The sequence below is a fragment of the Engystomops pustulosus genome, chromosome 3, assembly GCF_040894005.1.
Source record: "Engystomops pustulosus chromosome 3, aEngPut4.maternal, whole genome shotgun sequence".
In the NCBI taxonomy this organism is placed as follows: Eukaryota; Metazoa; Chordata; class Amphibia; order Anura; family Leptodactylidae; genus Engystomops; species Engystomops pustulosus.
This window is the reverse complement of record NC_092413.1, coordinates 195,986,699-196,011,474: the sequence shown is the minus strand read 5'-3', so window position 1 is coordinate 196,011,474 and position 24,776 is coordinate 195,986,699. Positions and strand designations below refer to the sequence as shown.

Sequence of the window (24,776 nt, the reverse complement as noted above, 5' to 3'; positions counted from 1 at the left end):
TTCCATCGCTGTCACTGCGTAACTGCTATTCAGCTCCCTGTCCTATGGCTGATATAAAATAAAGAAGAATTTTCTGTTGACTTTTTGTCTTTTATAGTTACATTGTTGGATCGCTATTGTTCCTGTTCGCTGAGCACAACATATCTTCTCATCTGTTTCCCAGCCACCTACCAGTGTTTGTGCTTTCAGGATTGTGATAGTAATGGTAGTGCCGACCCCTATTTTGTTTATCACATCAGCCATCACAACCTCCTGCAACAGAGAGTGCCGCAGTCTTCCTACTTTTACCGTAAAGAATCCCTATGTCTCTTTGTACTGGCCTAGGTATAAAAAAATCATCGGAAAATTTTCTGTACTGCCCCATAGCCGTCCTTTCTCCAGGTCTGGTATGTGATAAACCTATTCTACATCTGATTGGGATTATTATGGCAGAAACCTCATTGAATTTTGCTAATTCATTGGCTCGGCTTATAAAACTGCTATTACCTACTTGGCATTTTCTATTTGGAGAAACAATAAGCCCCATAAAAGACTCTTACCCAGCCAAATAGGCACCAACCCTGTACTGAGGAGTTTCTAGCTTGGCCTACATCCTTCTCAGAGGGCCTGTTAAATGGGTCGGACATTGATCCATAGTATTACAACATACTAGAGACACTGGGGGTCATTTACTAAGGGCCCTATTCGCGTTTTCCCGACGTGTTAACCGAATATTTCCAATTTGCGCCAAAATTGGGGTGTGTGGCCGAACGAAAACCCAACTGATTCGGAAAAACCGCCGCATTTTTTTTAAAAATCTGTTGCGGGGCTTGCACTTACCTTCACTCAGCCCGGCTCGGTGAACTCCAATGCATTCCGATGCTTTTCAGCGCAGAGAACGCGTCGCTGGATCGCAAATGGACCGGGTAAGTAAATCTGCCCCACTCTCTTTTTTTAAGATAAACTAAATTTTATACACTTTACCCAGAGGGGCATTGCATCATGGCATGCAAGTCTTCTTCCGCCTGTTTAGTGCTCTCCATAAAGTAGTACCCCGAGGGAGATGAATGAGAAGGACGTTGGAAACAAATCAGCCACATGTAAATTCACCCAAAGTCAATAAGCCTCATATCTCTTCTATATAACTTTTCTTATATAGTTGAAAACTTATTTTGCTTCTGGGGAGTATCAGTTCCTTCTATCTCCTCCTGGGCCAGTTGCATTATCAGGTAATTGACACTCGTTTATTTAAGGATTGTTTCCTTGGCTCCTGAAACAAACCTCATCTTACTGCAATTTGTTTAAAAATAAATAGTTCTAGATGTAAGATAAGAGCGGCTGAGCTGGTTATCCGGGGAGGTCATCTGGAAGTCTCCCATCACAACCTTGTAACTTTATATGCCAGAGATTTAAGAAAAACAATCATTATATGAGTAGAAAGCAATCATCCTGTCAAAGAATGTTCTACTAATCTGGACTGATGTAATAAATCCACGGGTTTTCTTTTTTTCTTGTTTTTTATTTCTTTATGTTGTTTTGGAGGGGGGTTTATGAGCAATATTAACCTACAGTAAGATATCATGTACTGCAGACAAGAAGCCCAAACTATCAAGTTACAACTTTATTTGTATATTTGTCATATAATCACAGAATACTGTGCAAGGGCCTAAAATTATAGCAAATGACCATTACTATATAGATAATACAAACAGTGACAGATACTGGGGCAGATTTATCAAGCAGTCTGAAAGTCAGAATATTTCCAATTGCCCAAGCCAACCAATCACAGCTCCCCTTTAAAATATTCATGAGCACTGGTGAAATGAAAGCTGAGCTGTGATTGGTTGCCATGGGCAACTGGAAATATTCTGACTTTCAGACTGCTTGATAAATCTGCCCCACTGACTCAACGTCTCAAGGAAGTTGTCGAGGAAAACCGCAGAGTCGTAATCTGCTGATACCCCCGTCCGGAGCAATGGTGATCTTCACATGAGTTATGACGTCTTGAAGGGATAAAGATGTCCCATCAATAAAATGCCTCTTGTGGGGATGGAGCTGAAACAAACAGAGAGGTGTTAGGTATTGTCCTGGAGATATGTGTAACCCTATCTTTGCGTGTGTTGTTAGTAGCAGCAGAACAGTGAAAATGTATTTAAATTCCAGGATTGCAGCCTGCTCCTTCTCTCCTCTGCTACTTGTAAAAACTAAAGCAGGCTTCTGGTTGAAAACTACAGCTATAACCAGTGGCGTAACTAGGAGAAGCAGGGTCCCATAGCAGGCTTCTGCATGGGGCCCCCCTTCTCACTAAAGAAATGTACATATTTGTATATGCAACATCCCCCACCGGGGCCAAGCCTTTTCTAGCTAGGGCACGCTGTGGTCACGGTGCTTGGTATGGGGAACGGAGGGCTGTCCCACAGCCAGGCAGGTCTCCAGCAGGTGGTGTGTGCAAAAAATATGGAGGGAGAGGCTGATGTACTGGATCTCCCTGAGGCAACACCTGAGTGTCTGTAAGATATGTCCCTGGGTAGTGGATGGGGAAGCCCATGATGGTAACAGCCGTATCCAGGGATCAGAAGGAGTCAACGTTGGGCAAAAGTAACTCACAGTTTTTTATTGAGACAACTGCAGGCAACGGGCCAAACGATTTCAGAACAAATGCCGGATTACTGGAGAGGAATCCTCAGGAGGAGTTCACCAGCTTGGTAGTAGGTGCAGGCTGGGAGGTAGCTATGGTCCAGGTATGGAAGCTGCAGCTTGTCCTGGGATTAGCTGGGTGCCTGTGCTAGTGATGCACTGACGCTGTCTCCTTCTCTCAGTATTGATAGCTGAAGCCTAGGAGGCCTGGGGTCAGAGCATGTGCTCTGAGGTCTCTCTGCCAAGAGCTGCTCCTCAGTCAAGAGTTGGGCCTAAATAGAGTTTTTCACTTCCTGTCCAGGGTTTTTATTACTCCATGGTCAGGTGGTGCTCACTCTCCAATCACACTCTAGTTACAAAGGTGAAACATCATTGGATAATAAACATTAGTAAATTAAGTTATCCCTTGCCTATCCAGGCAGTATCTACCGCTGCATAATTACCTCTATCTAACTATATGACACTGAAGTGAGTTGTTCAGGCTCACCTTCTGAGGACACACAGACGTAGGGGCTTATTCGCAACTACTCCTCTGCCTATGCATCGGCAGGGGTGTTGCATATACTCACACATGCAAGTTACAATCACACATTGGTTCAGCCTCACCTGGAATATGCTGTCAAGTTCTGGGCACCGTTCCATAAAGAGGATGCCCTGGAGCTGGAGAGGGTTCAACGTAGAGCCACAAAAATGATAAGGGGTATGGAGGGTCTCAGTTATGAGGAAAGATTAAAACAACCAGATTTATTTAGTCTGGAACGACTACGAGGGGACATGATTAATTTATATAAATATATGAATGGTTCATACAAAAAATATGGTGGTAAGTTGTTTCAGATTAAATCAAATCAAAAGATGAGGGGGCACTGTCTCTGTCTGGAGAAACCAAGGTTTAATCACCGGAGGCATCAGGGCTTTTTTACTATGAGAACGGTCAATCTGTGGAATAGTCTGCCTCAGGCACTGGTCACAGCAGGGACAGCGGAGAGCTTCAAGAAGGGTCTAGATGCCTTTTTACACCTAAATAACATTGATGGTTATGTTATATAGAATTATTTCCCCTAAATCCCTTCCTCATCCAATCCCTTCCCTTCCTTGGTTGAACTTGATGGACAAGTGTCTTTTTTCAACCGTATAAACTATGATACTATGATACATTTATACACACATACAGAACATATATGCATCACATATATGTTATATACATATTATGCTGTACAATGTGCAGCATAATATGTATATAATGGTGCACATCCTCCATTCTTTAGTATGTCAGGTAGGATGACGGGGCCCCCTGACACTGTGGGCCCATAGCTGTTGCTACCACTGTAGTTACGCCCTTGGCTATAACTCAAAGCAGAGGAAGGAAACTGTGAAGTCAACAGGTAAGAGAACAGCAGTGTTAGGACAAGTCTCTGATAAATATCTAGAAATCTGCAGCAAGGGGAAGGGGGGGGGGGCAAATGTCAGACTTTTTCATGTACATGTCTTACACACTTCATCACTATGCCCAGTGGCATAACAACACCTGCAGCAGCCATAGCGGCTGCTATGCGGCCCGGGTAGCAGGGGGCCTGCGATGGGCAGGCATCTTGCAAGAACCCAGAAGCCAGGGCACCCCCTAGGCCAAGGTCGGACTGACGAATTATAATTTGTTAATGATGTGCCCCCGGGCCCGTCCCAGCACCATCATATGCTGCGGCCTGCACGTCAGGGGAGGTAGTGAGATGGGCCAGAGGGCCACATCTTTAACAAGTTATCATTTGTCTGTCCGTCTCCTGATTGCTGCTGAGCGGTCCATCCACCCTCCTCACATGCGTCCCGCCCATGTGGCCCATGTGGGTAACGTGCCACCCTAATGCCGTAACCTGCCACCCTCCCCTGTGCTCCTGTGTTGTCTCCGACCACCCTGTTCCAGACGGGACACAATGCGATGACCGAGTAACATCGATGAAGTTGGGTGAGTTTAATGTGTGCATGTTGTATACACTGGATGTGTGTGTGTGTGTATATATGCTGTGTATGTTGTATGTATTTGCTGTGTGTGTTTGTTGTATATACTGGATGTGTATATATGCTGTATATCTGTGTGTATGTTGTATATGTTGTAAATGTGATGTGTATATACTGTAGGAATGTGTAGACATGTCTATGAGTGTAAAAATGATTGTAATTGTGTAAGGTTGGCTTCTGGCCCAGTATAATCCCGATACAGAACTGGCTTATATCTAATGAGAGCTAGTGGAAGAAACTACCATGCTTGATAGGGCTGTGTTCACTGAGGCAGGAACTTTCAGGGCTGTGGCCCCGTACTATGCCATACCAGAGGTTGCATGGACACTCTCACTTACTATGCCTCCCGTGCATCCAGGAAGTGTCTATGAAAGACAAAAACTAATTGACCTTGTGTACCCTTTGGGGGTCCCGGAACATCACAAAGTCCTTGAATGATTTGTACAAAACTTATAGCCCTAGAATATAAAAGCCTATTTCACAATCCTGCTGCTACTAACGCACATACTTTTAGATTTTAGTAATTATTTCTTCGGGACTATTTCCTAACACTGTCTGCAGTTTTACAAGGTCCTGTCAGCAGCTTAACAATTCTAAGTATATCAGGACCTACAGAAGATGATTATCTTCTGTTACAACTTAGATCTTGCCCCATGGCTGCATTATAGTTTAGCTCCTTTAGGCCAGAGCTTTGATTCATGACCACCGCCTAGCTACAAGTCCCACCAGGAGTCTGAGGAAGTCTAAGACACACCCCATTATTTATCATTGGTTAGGGTTACCATTGCCAATTTTGTGGGTTTTGTAGGAGAATTAGGAAAGTATCACCTTAACAAGTCAAAAGGTAAGGAAGGATAAAAAGGTCATGTGGGGGTTGTAGGGTAATATTGAAAAGTCAGCAGAGTCAAGAGACAGACCATCAAGGAAATAGTAATGGATGTGAAGGAGAGGCAGTTGCACCTGGGGTGACTTCTAAGGGGGGCCATAGGACCCTCTGCATTTTATGAGAGCACCAGTATTATAAATGGTCCAGATAGGTAGGCAGGTCATGTTAAACTTTTGCTCATAGAGAGGCCTACAATAGGATATAGATTTATCAAAATATTAACAATACCTGCATCACGGGGAGAAGAGTTTTCCACCTGTTTTCTATGGTAACAGCCCATTTGTTTTTGATATTCTCTTCTTCTTCTTTAGCTGTTAGAATACAGGCTTCAATTTTGCAAGAATTGGGTGAATTACCTGTAATGAACATCACAATATCATCTAAATCCAGTACAACCTTCAAAGAAAACTTGCATATACCATTAGTATAACATGCGTGAATGAAGATCACCACTACTTCAGGTTGATATATCTTGTGTTCTGTGTTGGTCAGCAGTTTTTTCCTCTCCGGCTACATGCACACTGCCGTGCGTGGGGAGAGGAGGAGGAGGTAAGCGCAGCTCACACACCCCCCCCCCCTCTCCATAGGAACATATGGGCCACGGCGCCGTAATACGGGAAAAGATAGGACATGTCCTATCTTTTCCCGGGCTACGGAGCGGTACCGCTCCCGTACGATGCCGTGACCCCATAGAAGTGATGGGGGACGTATTTCGGCCGTATATACGTCCCCCATACATGTGTGTGAATGCAGCCTAAGTTTTATGTGTGACATTCAGTTGTCCCTGAGATGTGAGACCTCGCTGCTGTGACTCTCTCCTCCCCCGTCCCCTCTATTTTAAGTGATTTGACACCTCTGGTTCTACATACTGACAGCATTGTAATCTATTGCGATGCAGAAATATATTATATGTCAAAATAATGAAATGTCTCTGGGATTCACTAAACCAGACTTACCTTTAAAGTGGTTAGTATCTATTTCTATGTGTGTTATTAGGCCAGGGTGACCAAGCCGAAACACCGTCCACTCATTTCCTGGCACTTGGAGGATGCCATTTTTATTTGCCTATTAAAAAAAATAGCTTCATCTCTGATTTCGGATCATAGCATGTTTGCTAGAATATTACATTTTTTAAATTACATCTCCCAAATGATCCCACTGAATTTAACATTTTTTTTAAAAAGCCATACTAACAGATCCCTGGCTACTTCAATCCAATCCTGCCCCGATCCCTGCTGCTCTACACTTCTTGGTTCTTGGGTCAGTGATGATCTCCTGACCCAAGTGGTTGTCACCAAGGTTAATAGTCACTGACTGTAACAGTGATCCGCTAAAGTCACAGTGAGTGGCTGCCATGGTCCATTGTGATACAATCCCTGTGTCAGGAGATGCAAAGCATCGGAGAAATGTCTGGTCTTTCATTATATAAAGTTCTGTGCTATCAGAGAAGTATTTTTTGTTTGTGACAGGGATTGAACTAAAAGGAAAAGTATAATGGAAACCCCTCTTATATTAGCAGATTAGTTTGTTACCTTTAGAATGGGAGGTCTATCAAGTCTTCTTGCTGTCTCCCACCCATCACCCATGTCGGCTGCTCTTCCCAGGCCTACGTATGCATACAAATATCGAAATTTTTTTGTTATTCATTTACCCTGAAGTTTGTCTTCGTATTATTATATCTATGTACCTATGAGGTTTCGGGGATGGCCATAATGGGCATCACTGTATCCAAGGCACACACTTCCATTGGCCATCGACAGAAGGTCTTCCAAGTCATTTGGGCCACATGAAGACCAATCTCTCTGTCCAATTCCATAGACTTTGAAGCGAGCTATTCCACCATCTGGGCAAACAATAACACATAGATTCAACTGGTGTAATAAAGTTTCAGTATAATCCTTGAAATGCAAAAGGTAATATTCCATTTGTAATATTTTACCACCTTGCAGCCATAGTATTTGCATTACCGCTGTTGTAGATGAGTAGATGAGATTGTGCCTGTGGTTGGGGACTTTAGCAAATGGACTGATGGCCACAACCAGTGTCAAAAAGCCTCCATAATACAGAAACTATCATTTTTCCCTGGCATCCAAAATCACTGTAAACTGGAGGAATTGATCAATGGAAGTCAATATCCCATCTACTTAATGACTTGTCAACTTTCTTAACCTCCCATGTTTTCGAGAAGTATCTTCTGCATATAACCAGTCTGAAGCATCTGCTCTTAGAACTATATATCTCTGTACAATATACAACTTTAATGTAAAGTATATTTAGTTAGACTTGGGGACAACAGGCTAGTTGGGGCATTGGTAATCAGACCCAGGGTGGGATGTGACAGACTAAAGTGGTTGCTGTGGTGAATGATAAGTTGGGACCCCCCTCTTGTTGTATATGACATTAATGCAGTATTATGTAGTAAACTGGGAATTGTACCTGGGTATATGTTGAGTCGAATATGCGTCCATCTCTCTTTTGAATTGACATGGAAGTAGCTGTGGCATGATTCAGCATATCCTGGTGTGAGCTCTGTCATCTCGAGTAAATATTCCCATTTTTCTGAATGTAGCTAGAAATAATTAGTGTAGAGATGAAATAATTAGTGTAGAGATGAACTGTGCCCTGTGTTTACGCAGAACTGAACTAGAGGGGGGCAACTGTCATGCCCCCTCCGATCACAAATTGATGGCCTATCCAAATGTTTATTCCACTACAAACCACTTCATTTTCCAGACATCCTGTAACCCATCCAGAAAGTATCATGGAAGTAAATGGAGCAGAGTTTGAGCATGCTCTCCTTCTCTCCATCTAATATAGAAAAAGTAAGAGAACTTGTAGTTTCACATTTTCCAAATTGCTGGGAGCCCAACTCATCCCCTATCCCAGCTGTGGATCAGGTATATATGCCTATTATGGCACAGACTCTTTTCTAAGAACTTTCAAATCTTAGTTAAAGGTTTTGTATATATTTTAGCATGAACTTTCACCCAAGGCTAGACTGCCCCACTTGAGTACCATAAGAAACTCTGTTGGGTCTAGGATACAAGAGTAAGCCCTAAAGCAGTGATGGAGAACCTTTTAGAGACCGAGTGCCCAAACCACAATCAAAATCCACTTATTTATCGCAAAGTGCAGACACAGCTATTTACCGTATATACTCGTGTATAAGCCGAGTTTTTCAGCACAAAAAATGTGCTGAAAAACGTCCCCTCGGCTTATACACGAGTCAATACACGAGTCAATGGACTTAAAAAATAATAAACTTATATACTCACCCTCCGGTGCCCCCAATGCGCAGCGCTGCTCCCCCGATGTCCGCGCGGGTCCTCTTCTGGCTTCCGCGCCCGTCTTCTGTCTTCTGTAACATTGTGCTGGGCGCCGCCATGTTTTTCTCCCGGCGGGCGCATAGTATGACATCAGCAGCGGCGCGTCATACTATGCGCCTGCCGCCCGGGAGAGAGCAATGGCGGCGCCCAGCACGATGTTACAGAAGACAGGCACGGAAGCCAAAAGAGGACCCGTGCAGACATCGGGGGAGCAGCGCTGCGCATCGGGGCCACCGGAGGGTTAGTATATAAGTTTTTTGTTTTTTTTTAATTCTGGGCTGGCTGTATACTACTGGGGGCAGGCTGAAGTGGCTGTATACTACTGGGGGCAGGCTGTATACTACTGGGGGCAGGCTGTATACTACTGGGGCAAGCTGGGCAGGCTGTATACTACTGGGGGCAAGCTGGGCAGGCTGTATACTACTGGGGGCAAGCTGGGCAGGCTGTATACTATTGGGGGCAGGCTGTATACCAATGGAGGCAAGCTGGACTGGCTGTATACTAATGGGGGCAGGCCGGGCTGGCTGTATACTACTGGGGGCAGGCTGGTGTGGCTGTATACTACTGGAAGCAGGCTGGGGTGGCTGTATACTACTGGGGGTAGGGCTGTATACTACTGGGGGCAGGCAGGGGTGGCTGTATACTACTGGGAGCAGGCTGTATACTATTGGGGGCCGACTGTAACCTACTGGGGGCAGGCTGGGCTGGCTGTATACTACTGGTGGTAGGCTGTATACTACTGGGGGCAGGCTGGGCTCGCTGTATACTACTGTGGGCAGGCTGGGAAGGCTGTATACTATAGGGGGCTGGCTAGCTATATTCTGGGGGTGTCTGTGACCAATGCATTTCCCACCCTCGGCTTATGAGTCAATAGATTTTCCCAGTTTTTGGTGGTAAAATTAGGGGTCGCGACTTATACTCGGGTCAGCTTATACTCAAGTATATACGGTAAGTAAGGTATTGCTTCCTGCTCTGTCACAAAATTCATGGTATTGTCCTCCTAAGGACACCAATACAAATGAAATAAGAAGGTCAAATTTGGAATACACCTAGAAAAACAATTGTATTGATGATGAATCGTGGGGTGTCTCCATTTGGAATAGTCTAACAAGAGTCTTGGTTTGGCTTTTACCCCACATTATGTCACTTGGCTTCTTGGAAGTCAGAAGTAGATTGTGAGACACTGAAGGGGTTAACTGTGGATGGGCGGTATGTTTCCCCTAGGTTTTGCTATTATGCAAGGCCTTAGTGCTGAGGTTGGGTGTCCAGCACCTTGGACACAGGTGATGGGAGCAGCCCAATCAGTCTTTTTTTTAAACCGCTCAGCAGAGCTGGAAGTGTTGTCTCTCTCTGGAAGGAGGCTGGAGAGCACGCAGCCCTGACCTCTGTGCTTGGAGCAGCCAAGTGATTTTGTATAGTGGTGAGTTAGTGAACACCTGTATAGTTAGCACCCTGACGGGTAGGATTTTTGTTTATTTAATGCCTGAATGTAAAGGCTGTTTTATTTTGCTGCTGCAATAAACGCAGGCGAGACCTGTTTTGGACTGTACTTTGGTGTCACTGTCTTGAACTGCATCACAGCACCCCGCTACCACGGTCTCTACTGGGCCAAATCTCCCACATATGGTGCTTCGGATTGCGGGCAGTTCAAAAAGACACACACCTGAAAGGCTCGCTACATCCTGCAACATTGCATGGCCTGGGTGAAAGCAGCAGGCAAATTGCAGGATAAAGCCAAGATGGAGGACTTTATTAAATACCTGCAAGAGGAGGCCAGAGCTAATCGGCAGCAGCAGCAGGCCATGCTCCAGCAGCAGGAGGAGAGGTCCCGCCAGCAGCAGGAGGAGGCCAGAGCTAATCGGCAGCAGCAGCAGCAGGAAGAGTCCCAGGCTAATCGACAGCTGCAGCAAGCCATGCTCCAGCAGCAGGAGGAGAGGTCCCGACAGCAGCAAGCCATGCTCCAGCAACAGCAGGAAGAGTCCCGAGCCATGTTCCAGCTGATGATGGAAAAGTTTTCTGGCGTTATGGCAGCACCGCAAGCGACGACTACTGAGGGGTCCCATACTGGTTTGCAAGGGTACCCGGTTGTCCAGCATTCCGCACGGGCTGCAGTGCAGAAGGCTTTACAAAAGATGACGGCGACCGACGACGTGGAGGCTTATCTCACTGTGTTCGAGCGAGTAGCTGAGCGAGAGGAGTTACCAGCTGAGCAGTGGGCAGATGTCCTGGCGCCGTTCCTGACAGGCGAATCGCAGAAGGCCTACTACGACCTGAGTGAAACGGAGGCCCGTGAGTACCCCCAGCTAAAGGCGGAGATTCTGGCTCGTCTTGGGGTCACCGTTCAAGTTTGTTCCAGCCGGGTCCACCAGTGGGCATACTCTGAAAAACTACCCCCGCGCTCCCAAATGCATGACCTGATCCATCTTGTCCGGAAGTGGCTACAACCCGATGACTGCACCCCAGCACAGATGGTCGAGAGAGTGGTTCTTGACAAGTTCACCCGTTCTCTTCCCTCTCGGCTCCAGAGGTGGGTTGGACAGGCCGGTCCCACAAATGCTGAGGAACTCGTGTCCCTAGTAGAGAGATATCGGGCTACGGAGGATCTTCTACTTATCCCTCCCACACGAAGCAGTGCCAGTGACAAGGCCATTAAACCATCTGGTAGGACTGCTACTGCAGAAAAAGGGAAACAGGTCAGGTTGGGAGGGGGTACACTGGGGGGCTTGGATACACAGAAACCCAGTGAGGCTCGTGACAGAGGTCATAGCCGTATCCAGTGCTGGCGATGCCATGAAATGGGCCATATTGCTGCCAACTGTCCACTGTCAGTGGAGCCAATGGACTGCAACCAGACCCGGCGAATGTCACTGTTTGCCCGGCCGGTTCTGGCTGCCGAGTCAGTCACGGATGCAGAACCCCAAGTGTGTATGGTCACAATCGGTGGTCACACGGTGGAAGCCTTGCTAGACTCAGGGAGTCTGGTTACCCTGGTGCGGGGAACTTTGGTTGATCCTGGACTGTACAGTGGGCGTAAAGTGGGAGTGTTGTGTATACATGGGGACACTCGCGAATATCCCACTGCTGTCATCAACCTACATACACCTTGTGGTACTATTACCCATGAAGTGGGGGTGGTGGGGACCCTGTTTCATGAGGCTATTATCGGCAGAGACTTACCGGTGTTTTGGGACCTCCGGAGACGAAGACCCACCTCAGGTGCTGTTGCAGATAATGGACGTCAGGTATGTCCGGCCTTGGCCCCTGAACCCTTTGAGGCCGATGTACCCACACCAGCAGTAGGGGTGACCCCATGTGATGAATTCTCTCCCCTAGAGGTCCTAGCTGGTGAGGTCGAGGGCCACGAGGAGGTGGCCGACATGCCGGACCTTGAGTTTTCCCGCGAGAATTTTGGGGCTGCACAGCTACAGGACCCTACCTTGTTTAAAGCACGGGAGAATGTTAAGGTGATAAATGGGGTACTCCAAATACCAGGGGCTGACAAAATATACCCCCGAATGGTGATTGTTGGGGAGCTGTTGTACAGGGTCGACCAGATACGGGGTGAGGAGGTTGAGCAACTTGTAGTACCCCAATCTCACCGTAGGCTGGTGCTAGAGTTGGCACACAAACATGTGCTGGGAGGGAACTTAGGTGCTGAGAAGACCCGGGAGAGGATCCTGCAGAGATTTTTCTGGCCCGGGGTGTGGGAGGAGGTAAACCGGTATTGTAGCTCCTGCCCTGAGTGTCAACTTACTGCCCCGGTGTCCCACTTCAGGAGTCCTTTGGTCCCGCTACCAATCATAGAGGTGCCATTTGAACGGATTGCAATGGATCTGGTTGGCCCCATAGTCAAATCCTCAAGGGGGCACCAATACATCCTGGTTATCCTGGACTACGCTACGCGGTATCCTGAGGCGATTCCATTAAGGAGCACCTCCTCCAAAAATATTGCTAGGGAGCTGTTCCAGGTATTCTCACGCACAGGCCTCCCCAAGGAAATCTTGACTGACCAGGGTACCCCATTCATGTCTAGGGTAATGAAGGAGATGTGTAAGTTACTGCAGGTTAAACAGCTCCGCACCTCTGTGTATCATCCTCAGACAGATGGCCTAGTCGAGAGGTTTAACAAGACCTTGAAGGGGATGCTAAAGAGGGTGGTCAGCAAGGATGGGAAGGACTGGGATTGTTTGTTGCCCTATTTGATGTTTGCCATACGTGAAGTTCCCCAGTCCTCCACGGGTTTCTCACCCTTTGAGCTGTTATATGGCCGTTCCCCACGTGGGCTTTTGGATATAGCCAAGGAGACCTGGGAACAGGAGAGGACCCCCCACCGTAGTGTGGCTCCCGCCACATTCCAGAGGTTAATGGATCTCGTGCTAAAACCTCACCGGAGATATGCCTCGGCCTATCTGGATGACATCATAGTTTATAGTAACGATTGGGAGAGTCACCTGGCCAAGGTGCAAGCAGTGGTAGACTCCCTGAGGGCAGCAGGGTTGACAGCGAACCCCCAAAAATGTGCTCTGGGTCTGGAAGAGGCCCGTTACCTGGGGTACCGTATTGGGCGAGGTGTCATCAAACCCCAAGTAAATAAAGTGGAGGCGATCCAGCAGTGGCCACGACCTATGAGCAAGAAGCAAGTGAGGGCTTTCCTAGGCATAGTGGGCTATTATCGCCGATTTATCCCCGATTTTGCTACCATAGCGGCACCCCTGACTGACCTGACCAAGGGTAGCAGGGCGGTGATGGAGTGAAGAGGCTGAGGGGGCGTTTCAGCGACTTAAGACGGTTTTGTGCGAGGGACCGGTACTGATCACCCCTGACTTCACCAAGACCTTTATTGTGCAGACTGACGCTTCTGACGTGGGCTTAGGCGCTGTCCTGTCCCAAGTAGTGGAGGGTGAGGAACATCCTGTGACATTCCTGAGCCGCAAGCTCACACCTCCTGAGAAGAACTACAGTATAGTTGAGAGGGAGTGCTTGGCGATTAAATGGGCCCTGGAATCCCTGAGATATTACTTGATAGGGCGACAGTTTACACTAGTGACCGATCACTCTCCCCTCACCTGGATGAGTCAGGCCAAAGAGAGGAACGCCAGGGTCACAAGGTGGTTCTTAATGTTGCAGAATTTCAAATTCACGGTAGAACATCGAGCAGGAAAGCTGCATGGGAATGCCGATGCCCTGTCTCGTACCCACTGTCTGATGGCCAAAAGTGTTCGCCCCCACAGGGTCAAACAGAGGGGGAGGGTATGTGAGACACTGAAGGGGTTAACTGTGGATGGGCGGTATGTTTCCCCTAGGTTTTGCTATTATGCAAGGCCTTAGTGCTGAGGTTGGGTGTCCAGCACCTTGGACACAGGTGATGGGAGCAGCCCAATCAGTCTTTTTTTTAAACCGCTCAGCAGAGCTGAGAGGGTTGTCTCTCTCTGTGCCCTGACCTCTGTGCCTGGAGCAGCCAAGTGATTTTGTATAGTGGTGAGTTAGTGAACACCTGTATAGTTAGCACCCTGACGGGTAGGATTTTTGTTTATTTAATGCCTGAATGTAAAGGCTGTTTTATTTTGCTGCTACAATAAACGCAGGCGAGACCTGTTTTGGACTGTACTTTGGTGTCACTGTCTTGAACTGCATCACAGCACCCCGCTACCACGGTCTCTACTGGGCCAAATCTCCCACAAGATGTAGAGAGAGCTTCTTATATAGGGTAGTACTGGAGATATTGTTTTCCTTTTCCCACCCTGAAAAACTTATTTACAAATTCCTTACCCAGGCATAACATGATAATGGATGAGCCTCAACTTCAGTGGTTGAAACTTGTACCAAAGTTTAAAATATATAGAAAAATGTATATATATATATATATATATATATATATATATATATATATATATATATATACACTGGAATCCAGTACACTGTATTAGAAGACATCGAGCTAAGGCTTTCACAAAATTATACTCAAAGTCATACATTATGAATTATCTCATGCATCTCTTATATCTTATATTTATTGTACCCTTTCAACAGCTTTAAAATCTTCTTCAGTTGCAGCAGATCCAATTCTGTCCCCTCTCGGAGGCAATGATATATTTTCTAAAAGACACCAAGGTTTAAACTGTCAAAAAAATGAACCTCATATTACATATCATGAAGACTTACAGAAAAAAAAAGACCAAGATGGCAGAATTGTTTGCCCTTTCCTCTGTATTTTATTATTTTTCACTAGATCCTAAAAGTTGGATTGATGGTTAGAGAAGTGTTAGAATAATCATCACCTGTGAATGACCATTACACATGTAAGATTTGGGTTTTTTTTAATAGAAGACTGCACCAAACATAGTGAAGGGCCAGCACCAAAATTTTGGACATGGTCAACTTTTTTTTCCAGGCAACGAACCTTGGTTGCTATTTTCTCAGATGAATGAAAGTGTATAGCCACCTTTAAATTTACTAAGTATGGATTCCCCATGGCACCAGCACTTGTCATACCAGTTTCAGAAAAATTATTATGAAACAGGTCAACAATGGATACAACGGAAATAACACCTACCTTGTAAACATGCGCCTTGCACTGAAATACGTGGTGCATAATTCCCAGTGAAGAAATGTGTATCCACATGAAACCCATGGATGACTCCAGGAACACCCAACTCGATTATACACCAGTCATGACCTGGGCAGCCAAACAAATTCTTCAATTAAGATTTGTTATTATTTTTAAATGTATTTTAAATGTAAATTTGCCAAATTTTGCAGATGTTGGGACTGGTTCATCTTCATTACTTTCCACTGAAAAAGTATTTCCATTGTGGCATCAAACTACAGTTAGGGTCATTGTCGATGTCTAACAAATCGTTTGCCAGGCTCAAGGTAGCATGGTCATAAAATTTAGTCCTAATGGATTCTTTTGGATCCAAAAAACACTATATTGTTCACAATAGTACTGGTGTACCTACCTCAAGAAAAGAGATTATCTAAAGATATAACCCTCTTCATCAGCTACCCATATATCAGTATATCACTCTAGTATTTCACCTGGAATTCTTTTCCTTCTAGTCTCCCAGCCATCCATCCATTTTCCATACTCTGTAAAGAGTCCTGTCTTGAATTCTGGGTCTCCTTTCTGATAAAAATAGGAAAAAAAAGGCTTCATGTACACTTAACTTGCACAATGGACATATTTAGGCAAAGGTACACGTTTATTTAATGGGCAGAGCCATCGCCATATATAGACTGGGCATGTGATGGCAAATGTGCCTTGCGCCATCCCATGAGGACTAGATCCTGGTCTACAATGGTTAAACCACCCGATAAGGCAAAACCAACTATCTGTAACCTGCCAGTAGACCCTAAGTGATCTAAGAGATCTTGGTTTTGCCTGGAAGCTGCTGGTAGATGGACCAAACAGGTTGAGATAATAGAGCAACGCTACAAAGAGCAGTCAGTCCGCCCAGAGTCACCACAATCTTACAACCAATCCATACCATAGAGAGGCCAACACAATGATAATTTCTGGGGATCTATTTAGGCGTTGGAGGAAGAAAAGCGTCAAGTTCCTGAGAACGTGTATCATGACACTATACCAACATTGATACTGTCGGGTGAATATATAATGGTTGATCACCATTTTTCTGGTTCTTATCCCCTAATCCGCCTTCAACCAAGTTGGCATGGAGTGGCTGAGCCAGGGCAAAGATGACCCAGCCTGGTGCAGGCTATGGCAGAATGTATCTACATGCAGGGCCTTTTAGTATATCCGGGACATAGTGAGCCAGTGGGGGAAGTATCATGAGTGCCACATGATGCACCCAGTACTGATAAATTCCCCCCATTCATATTCTACTGCAGGATACTTTTATAACAACCCTTAATGACTGAGGTTAAATAATATTAAATATTAATAATATTAAAAGTAAACTTACTTTTAAAAGATTTTCAGCAGCTGCAAACCAGTCATCAGTAGCGAATAACACCTGAAAAACATGTAATTTCACTGTACTTGGAAAATTAGTTTTTTCCTTTTACTTATTGTTATTAGACTTGTTTTCTACATTTTACAAGATGCTATTATTGTGCTAATGGTATTACTTATTAATAGGTTGGCTACTCAATGGCAGACTATAGGAAGAAGACATCAACAAGGTCAAAGGTAATGTGGGTCATGGTCAAGTGTGCAGGAGGTTAATGTTTCACTTTTTATTCCTGTTTTTTGAGATCACTGGACAGAAGAACCTGTGCCGCTTGTGCTAACAAAAGAGACTCTGTACCAGTTTGATTACTTACCGGTCCTTGACTGGTTATGTGGCAACACTAGTATTTGCTAGAAGAATTGACGTCCGGGTGTGAATATTTTTATTATGGTATGTAAGCAAAATGTTCACCTTCTGACCACCAGAGGCTTAACCTTAAGTTGAATGCTCACAATACAAAATCTAAACCTAGCCCCCCCCCCCCCCCCCAACTATAATGTATTATTTTTAGGGATTTAGGCACTTTTTGGTGCCTGGGCTTATTGCAACCCTAAAATTTTATCCAAGCACCCATGTCCAGTCCAGCATCTCAATTCCTTGTTTCCTTGTAGCAGATTGAGACTGACTGGGACCTCATGACTCATGCGGCCAGTTTTCTCCAGTACTGTCTTCACACAATATTCTCTGCTGCATCAATATATGAAGGGGGCCTTAATTTTATTTAAGTTACTGTATGTGTCTGTTTGCTGCCTACCCCGACCTTGGCTTGATAGACCTATCTTCAATGCGCCTTCCAATTCTGTACCACATCCTGGTCTCAACTGCAAGTTTTACATCAGATGTTGCTAATGGAGACCACTCCTACAGTTCTGACCCAGATGTTCCCTGCTCAAAATATGGATAACAGGGAGTCACTAATTTTAATACATTTTTATAGTTCTTTATTGGTTTTGATTGGCCACTGTAACCATAAGTATCTTCTAGACTTCATGGATATTTCATATTTCTGACAATCCCTATCATATGGGAACTACAGTGAAGATCTGGCTTCTAACACCAAAATATTCCTTCTTTTCCAACCATATGTATGAATGCATTGGATCTTAAATATATTGCAGGAGTCTTAAAGTACAGCTATTTTTGTGGCTAAGAGAGAGGGGAGACTAAGTAGACATCACCTCCACCAATGTCCGCATGATCCAATATCTTCTAGACTTAATAGATATTTCATGCCTCGGACAATCCCTATCATATGGGAACCACAATGAAGATCTGGCTTCCAACACCAAAATAGTCCTATTTTCACAACCAAATGTGTAAATGCATTGAATCTTAATTAGATTTCTGGAGTCTTAAAGACAAGTTTTTTTTGTGGCTCAGCGAGAGGGGTGCCCTTTCCCCCACCAATGTCCAAATGATCTTTATGAATCAACACCCTTCAATGCCATGTCCAGAAATAATATTCCTTCATATGAAATGTATACAGTATTTATACATGACTATATCTATATACCTGTCTTCTGAGGATATCAATATGTTTTACTCGATACAATTTCTTACCACCTCGTAAAATCAAAACGTTGAGCAGCGTTCTTTGCTCTTTACCTTCCCTCCAACACTCTCGCAGACCAAGTTATTCATCTGTACAAACTCAGGAGCAGGTTGTTCATTTCCATGGTCTCTTGTTGATGAAGACATATCGGGAGTCTTACAACATAAGACAAACAGGGAATTTAACTTCCAAATACTATCGTTTCTCTGTGCGTTCATTATAAGACCCTCCATTATAAATAAGTTATGCACAGCAAAACCAACTTAAGACAACCACCCAAAACTACATCGTCGTCTCGGAGAGACATAGTAAATGGTAGAACTGAAGATCTTTCTCAAAGAGGTTGAGTTTTGGAGAGGATTCATTCCTCTAAACTAGAGTTTTCAATATGTGGCTTTTAAATTATACTGAAACTACAGTTTTTACCATGTCCTCTCTACAGTCCACAGGCTAGAGACACTTCAAGAAGAAAACATGAATACAGTCTATTTAAATTAAAGTGGTTAATTGGCCACCAATATTTTATTGTAGATGGGACATTCACTCCAGGGGTAGCCGAGCCTGAAGTGACAGCGTACAGCCCCTTCACTTGGTGTCACCAGGTCTTTAAGATGACTTTCATTCAGTCTTACCTTTTTGGCGTTCCTCATGCACTATGATCATCGGTGGCTCGGTAATTCCTGTCTGCACTGGAAGGTACACTCGTTAAATAAATACAGTGACAGAAATTTCTTAACCACTCTGTCAATCAGTTACTCCTGTTATTGATTTTCTCCAAGCGTGAAAGTCAAAGAGATAACAGAATATTTACAACTATCACTTTTGTTGAATTATAATGTGGGCAGATATCCAAGAGATCATTCCCCACACAAAACAGTGCAATGAGGGCAAATTTATGATGTCAGCAGCTTATCATGACAATCCAAAGCCCACCTTTCGACCGACTGTTTGGTTCTCCTCATTTAAGGCCTTTATGTGCCCAACTAAGCTACCAGGCCACCGCTGACCATTGTAACCAGCCTGCCAGGCACCTTGATCAGCCAGATGGGTGTTAAGCTGTGGCCACCACTGAACTTGTGAAGTGTTGTTACCTTGTCACAGCCTCACGTGGTCCCACTTATGGTTCCTCACATGGAGGAACCCCAGCATTTTATTCTCTATTATTGCTTGAAAATCAGATGCATGCACATATTACATTATAATTGTGTTTGGCGTGTGGAATATTTATGGCTATGGGCAAAGGTTAGTTTCTATCACATGATATGAGTCACATGACATGAGTCATGTGATCGTGGATTGGGGAAGTAGTTTCTGCATAAGATGGGGTTCTAATGAGGTCACTAATTAGAACCAATGGGGTCACTAATTTTGTATCAATTCAGGTGTGTCATTTTGGTGTGTTTTATTTAAATATGTGTGTTAAACAGAGAGCAAATAGACCATGAGTAAGGGCCACATGTAAAGGCCTGAAACACGTAGGTTTGCCTTCTTTTTACATTATTATTGGATTTGATATTTTTAACAGTATGGATTAAATAATGGAACCAAGTTTTTACCATATTTTATGTGTGCTGGAGGAGCAAATTTTTTCCCTTGGAAAGGTTAATATTGCACCATCACCATATGAAGTTGTCGGGGAGGGGCACAGAGTGGGCATGCAAGGGTATAAAGTGGGTTGGGCAAGTGGGGTTGACACCCCTTGCTGGCGCATTAGCTATAGCCTATGCAAGTTGAAGGGCCTGGAATAGTATAAATAAGATCGTACTTAGTACGTGCAACATTTGGGGAAGAGTGAACATTAAAAAGCTGGTGCATGATATGTACGCCCCCGCCCACCTTCCTGCCTCCACTCAGTGTACTCTGTAGGGGGACCCCAGTGATGTCACTGTCTCCGTATAAGGAGAGCAGCCCGGGGGGGGAGAGGTCGGGGAGAGTTAGAAGTTAGTCACCCCTAAAACAATTAAAAATAGAAATAAGATCATAGCTATGACTAAGGGCACACAATTTGGTCAAGTTGCCCGAAACGAATCAGCCAATATAGATGGTAATACCAACCTGTTCGTTTTTAACATAAATTTAATAAATGAAGAATTTTAATTGTGGTGCTGGGATCTGTCTTCATTTTTTCAAGCAAACTTTTGGGGCTGCAGTTCCGGCAGCAGGAAACCCTTGCATCAAAAGATTTTTTTTATGAAGTTCAGCTGTGGTATGGAGGCTGTTTGGTGAGCTGTACAAGTCCATTTACCTCAATGGAATGTCCTAGGTTCACTTTAAACATTAGAAAGCTTACAGCGGTATATGTTATATATGTTATTTAATGGGGGTACATTCCAGGATTGTAGCTGTGACACTGGGGGAGTTTCCACACACTGGATGCTGTGCTCTGCGTAACAGCTGTAGCAGGCAACTGATTGAATACTATAGAGGTGCTGTGGAGATGCATAGTGAAGAGATCTTATAGCCCAGAAGTGTGCGGACGCTTCCCACTGATTCCTGACACAAAACTAGAGTATAAATCCATTTTCAATGTTAGTAACAGCATACAAAAATGGCTTCAACCTTCCAATGTCTATAGGTTTTCATGACCAAACATGATGATGGACTTATTCTAAACGGGTTATAGCAATATACACATTTGCTTTTTCCCTGAAACAGCGCCTCTTTGGGTTGTGCCCGGTATTGCAGGACAGCTCTATTCAGTTTACTGAATATGATTTTAACACATAACATATCGTAATAATAATACTGAAATAAAGATGAATGCAATTGCTACAACCAGAGACAAATAATTAAAATTACTTCTTTATTTTGAAATATGCAGATACAATAAAACCAATAAGGCAGATGTAAAAATTCTGAATTTCAATTCTTATAACATGTGATTTTAATTCCCACAAATCTGAAAATGCATAAATTAATATTGTAATTATTACCATTGATGCTTTTATATGACAGGCAACAGAATTTCAGAATTACTCTGTTACCAAAGATGAAGCATGGTATATGGGACATAATGGAGGCAGAGATAACATCGCTCTAACCCAGTGATGGCGAACCTTTTAGAGACAGAGTGCCCAAACTACAACCAAAGCCCACTTATTTATCACAAAGTGCCAACACAGAAATTTAATTTGTGATTTATACTCCCTTGTCTGTCACCGCTTTCATTGATACCAGCACCCTGAGGACACCAATAAAACATAAAATAGAAGAAATTTGGATGATCATTGAAGCTTTGCTCCAGGGTCTCATAAACAGGAAGAATTGTCAGGGCCGGAGCAGGAGCTACAATGATAATCCAGATCTGTCCACATCTTCCCACTCCTCCAGTAGTCCCAGGTAGAGCTGTCACTTTAAAATAGCTCTGTGCACTGCAAGTCCTGGGCTGTCTGGGACTGCAAAAGGTACCTGGAGTCATCTCTGGTGATGGCCTGAGTGCCCAAAGAAAGGGCTCTGAGTGCCACCTCTGGCACCAGTGCCATAGGTTAGCCATTACTGCTCTAACCTGTGCAGCTACACAAAGGCTGCATTCACATCAGGTTTTGGCTCTATGTTGTAACAATACACCGATGCACCCTTACAACAGGGGGTCAAAACGTATCCCACCATCGGTAGCAACCAGTGATTGGCTGCTGCCATTCTTCAGGGTGCTACCCTCTATTATGTCACTGTCCTTATATGGACAGTCACATCACTGAGGGTCACAGAGGCCAAAGCATATATATATAAAACATGGCTCTATTATAAAATATGGAATAACAAGAGTCCCTATCTGGTCGCACACATGGGCCCTACATCATCTGTATTGGGGAAAAGGACAAAAGGGGTGTTCTCTCCGCATTCCACTTTGGCTTCCACATCTACATAAATGCTTGTTTGACTTCATGGCTAGAACTTGGACTTAAAAAATCTCAGTTTAATTTTGCAAACATTGACTACATGTTCTGTACTTCTCTGTCACTTCCGTTTCCTGTTAAGGTCGCTTTTTAGGAACCAGCTTCCTTCCTTACTGAACCCATGATACACTAATTTGTACATGATACCATAAACGGACCCCTCACCAGACTATTATTATGGTAATGGGAGTACCCGGATAGGTCTATTTCTTATTGCAAATAACAACTTGTCTCGTGTATTACGTTGCATCACCCAAATCTTGGCATTTTTGTGCAGATCTTTGTTTCTATCATTCAGAAGAGACCTTTCATTTACCACTTCTGGTTGGCGGTCACGTTCCATTGGAGGGGTCTTAGAGTCAGCTCTTCCTTTGGTTCCAGAGGGAACATACATACATAACCAATTGGGAAGAAATCAAAGACATTTCTCCACATCTTCCCAACTATGCGTCTCTGTGGCTACCAGCCGATGGCCAATGCCCAATGGCTCCGCTCATCACTAGCTGTAAGTAATATTACATTCAGTATATAGATGTTTTGCAATACATAACTGTGTAGTACATGAAAAATAATAGGTAATTTGTGCACCTTTAGACTCCATTCACACCTTGATTTTGGTATACGCTCAGCATATGTGCATACAGTGGGTTAAGGACTTTCCCTCCATTGTAAGGGTACATCGGGAATCCTCACAACATATCATTAAGACAGAGACACTAAACATGGTGTGAACACTGCCCTAAAGGTCCTCTTTCATCAAGATCAAGGATTATAAACCAAGCACACATATATACTGGTGTGCACCTCCTATGGCAGGATCTTCTCTTTTTTAGCTTCTTATGCCCATGTTTTTGCAAAAATAAATTATGCTAATTAGTTAGAGGAGCTCTGGGCTCAATAGATATTAATGGATACCGAAGCGCCTCAGGCTCATTTGCATAATCATTAAAGCTTTTTTTTGTAAAGACCAGGGCATAATAAGCTAAAAGAAGAGCAGATCCTGCCAGATGGGGCGGTATGTCAGTGTGCTTGACAATCCTTTATCCTGCTGGTAATTTTCCTTTAAGCTGTTTACATGTATTTGGATATACATTAAAATATTTTGCTATGTTTTCATAATATTTTGTACTGTTTTTATATTATTTTGTGTTTAAAAAAATGTACATTTCTGTGGTAGGTTTCTCATGTGCCGTTAAAGGACATCTACCACCAGGATGAAAGACTGCATGCAAATGAGGGGCTCCAGGCTCCATTAACACCTATGGAGCCTGGAGCCTCTTAGGCTTATTTGCATACAGTATTTCAACCTGGTGGTAGATGCCCTTTAAGGGGTGCAAGACTTTAGTGTTGGGATTTACATAGGGGAAAAACTAGAATACTGAGAATACTAAAAGGTAGGAGAGAGGTTGTAATTATATAAAGTCTGTGCCCACCATCCTCTAATCCCCCATGACTACTTCATCCTCTGTTAGGACCCTTCAATCAACTCCAAGAAGTGAAATTCCATATCAATTCTATAGTCATCCCTTCTCCCGACATAGATTTTTGGCTATGGGCACAATGATGCCAGTGAAACATTAGTATTATATCCTTAATAGAAGCTGATATAATAAGAATTAGCATAATTTACATCATTTCCCTATATTTACACATCTACAATATCTGGTTTATTCTTGTATAAAAAGTGGTTACTTATGATACGACATTAAATAGCAAAGAAATAAACACAAATCAGACAAATATGAAAGCACATCTAAACGTTATGAGATGGCGGTATACAATACAAATACAATGCTTTTCTTAAAGGGTTTGTCCAGGTGTCAGAAATTGATCACCTATGCTAATTTTAAGATCACCGGAAACCCTGCCCATCATCTGATTTTATTGGTCTCTGTGTTCCAGTATATGCCCCCCCCCCCCCTGTTCACAGACCATCGATGTTACACGGCATGTGTACTGCTCAGTCCTATAGTAGTGAATGGGGCAGAACTGCAATACCAAGTACAGCCACTATTCAATGTATGGTGCTATGCTTTCAAGGCATGGTAACTGTGCACAGCCAAACTTGTTCAGAGTATCCAAAGGCCCTTGTATTTATATATAAACTGGGGTATTATACTTCTGCATATAGTTTCCTAAATTAAAGGGGTTTTCCAAGATAATAATATTGATGATTATCATCAGATCAGAGGGGCCTGACATTAGAACTCTCCCTTGCACATGGAGAACAGAGCCAGAAGTCTTAAGGAGCTCAGCTGCAGTTCTCTGCACTAGCCAGTACACGGATAATGGTGCTAGACTTCCAGCTCCGTTCTCTGTGGCAGAGAGAATCCCTTTAAAAGGCCTAATTCCTATATATATATTTCTATATATAAAGTGGTATTCCATCATTTGTAATGTTTGATCATTATAACTAAAGTGAAGTTATGTAATTGGGAATATTTAAATCAAAAGAGAATCTAAATCTTTGGACTTGTTATTAAAGGGGTTGTCTGAAATGAGAAAACAAGAGAC

At 43.8% G+C, this 24,776-nt stretch overlaps 2 protein-coding genes across 2 annotated transcripts in view; one reads left to right on the top strand and one right to left on the bottom strand.

Annotated features, from left to right (window-relative positions):
- LOC140122542 (ribonuclease H1-like) overlaps nt 1-24,776 on the top strand; it is a 294,177-nt gene that overhangs the window by 201,985 nt on the left and 67,416 nt on the right. The gene's annotated exons all lie outside the window — the stretch shown is intronic.
- ALLC (allantoicase) lies at nt 1,588-19,076 on the bottom strand. The gene is made up of 13 exons (XM_072143521.1): nt 18,999-19,076; nt 18,420-18,521; nt 16,767-16,817; nt 15,880-15,967; nt 15,395-15,517; nt 14,861-14,937; nt 7,952-8,084; nt 7,203-7,358; nt 7,048-7,121; nt 6,472-6,580; nt 5,744-5,871; nt 1,884-2,034; nt 1,588-1,703 (listed from the first exon to the last, which is right to left on the bottom strand). Exons 1-12 carry the CDS (start codon nt 19,014-19,016, stop codon nt 1,894-1,896), a joined length of 1,200 nt encoding a protein of 399 aa, XP_071999622.1. The 5' UTR covers nt 19,017-19,076; the 3' UTR covers nt 1,588-1,703; nt 1,884-1,893.

What these genes read in the sequence shown, in the direction of transcription:
- ALLC (XM_072143521.1), bottom strand. An exon ending in TCGACTCAACATATACCCAG is followed by an intron (nt 7,359 to 7,951) that starts GTACAATTCCCA and finishes TTGTTTGCCCAG; the next exon opens with ATGGTGGAATAGCTCGCTTC. An exon ending in AGATACTAACCACTTTAAAG is followed by an intron (nt 5,872 to 6,471) that starts GTAAGTCTGGTT and finishes TGTTCATTACAG; the next exon opens with GTAATTCACCCAATTCTTGC.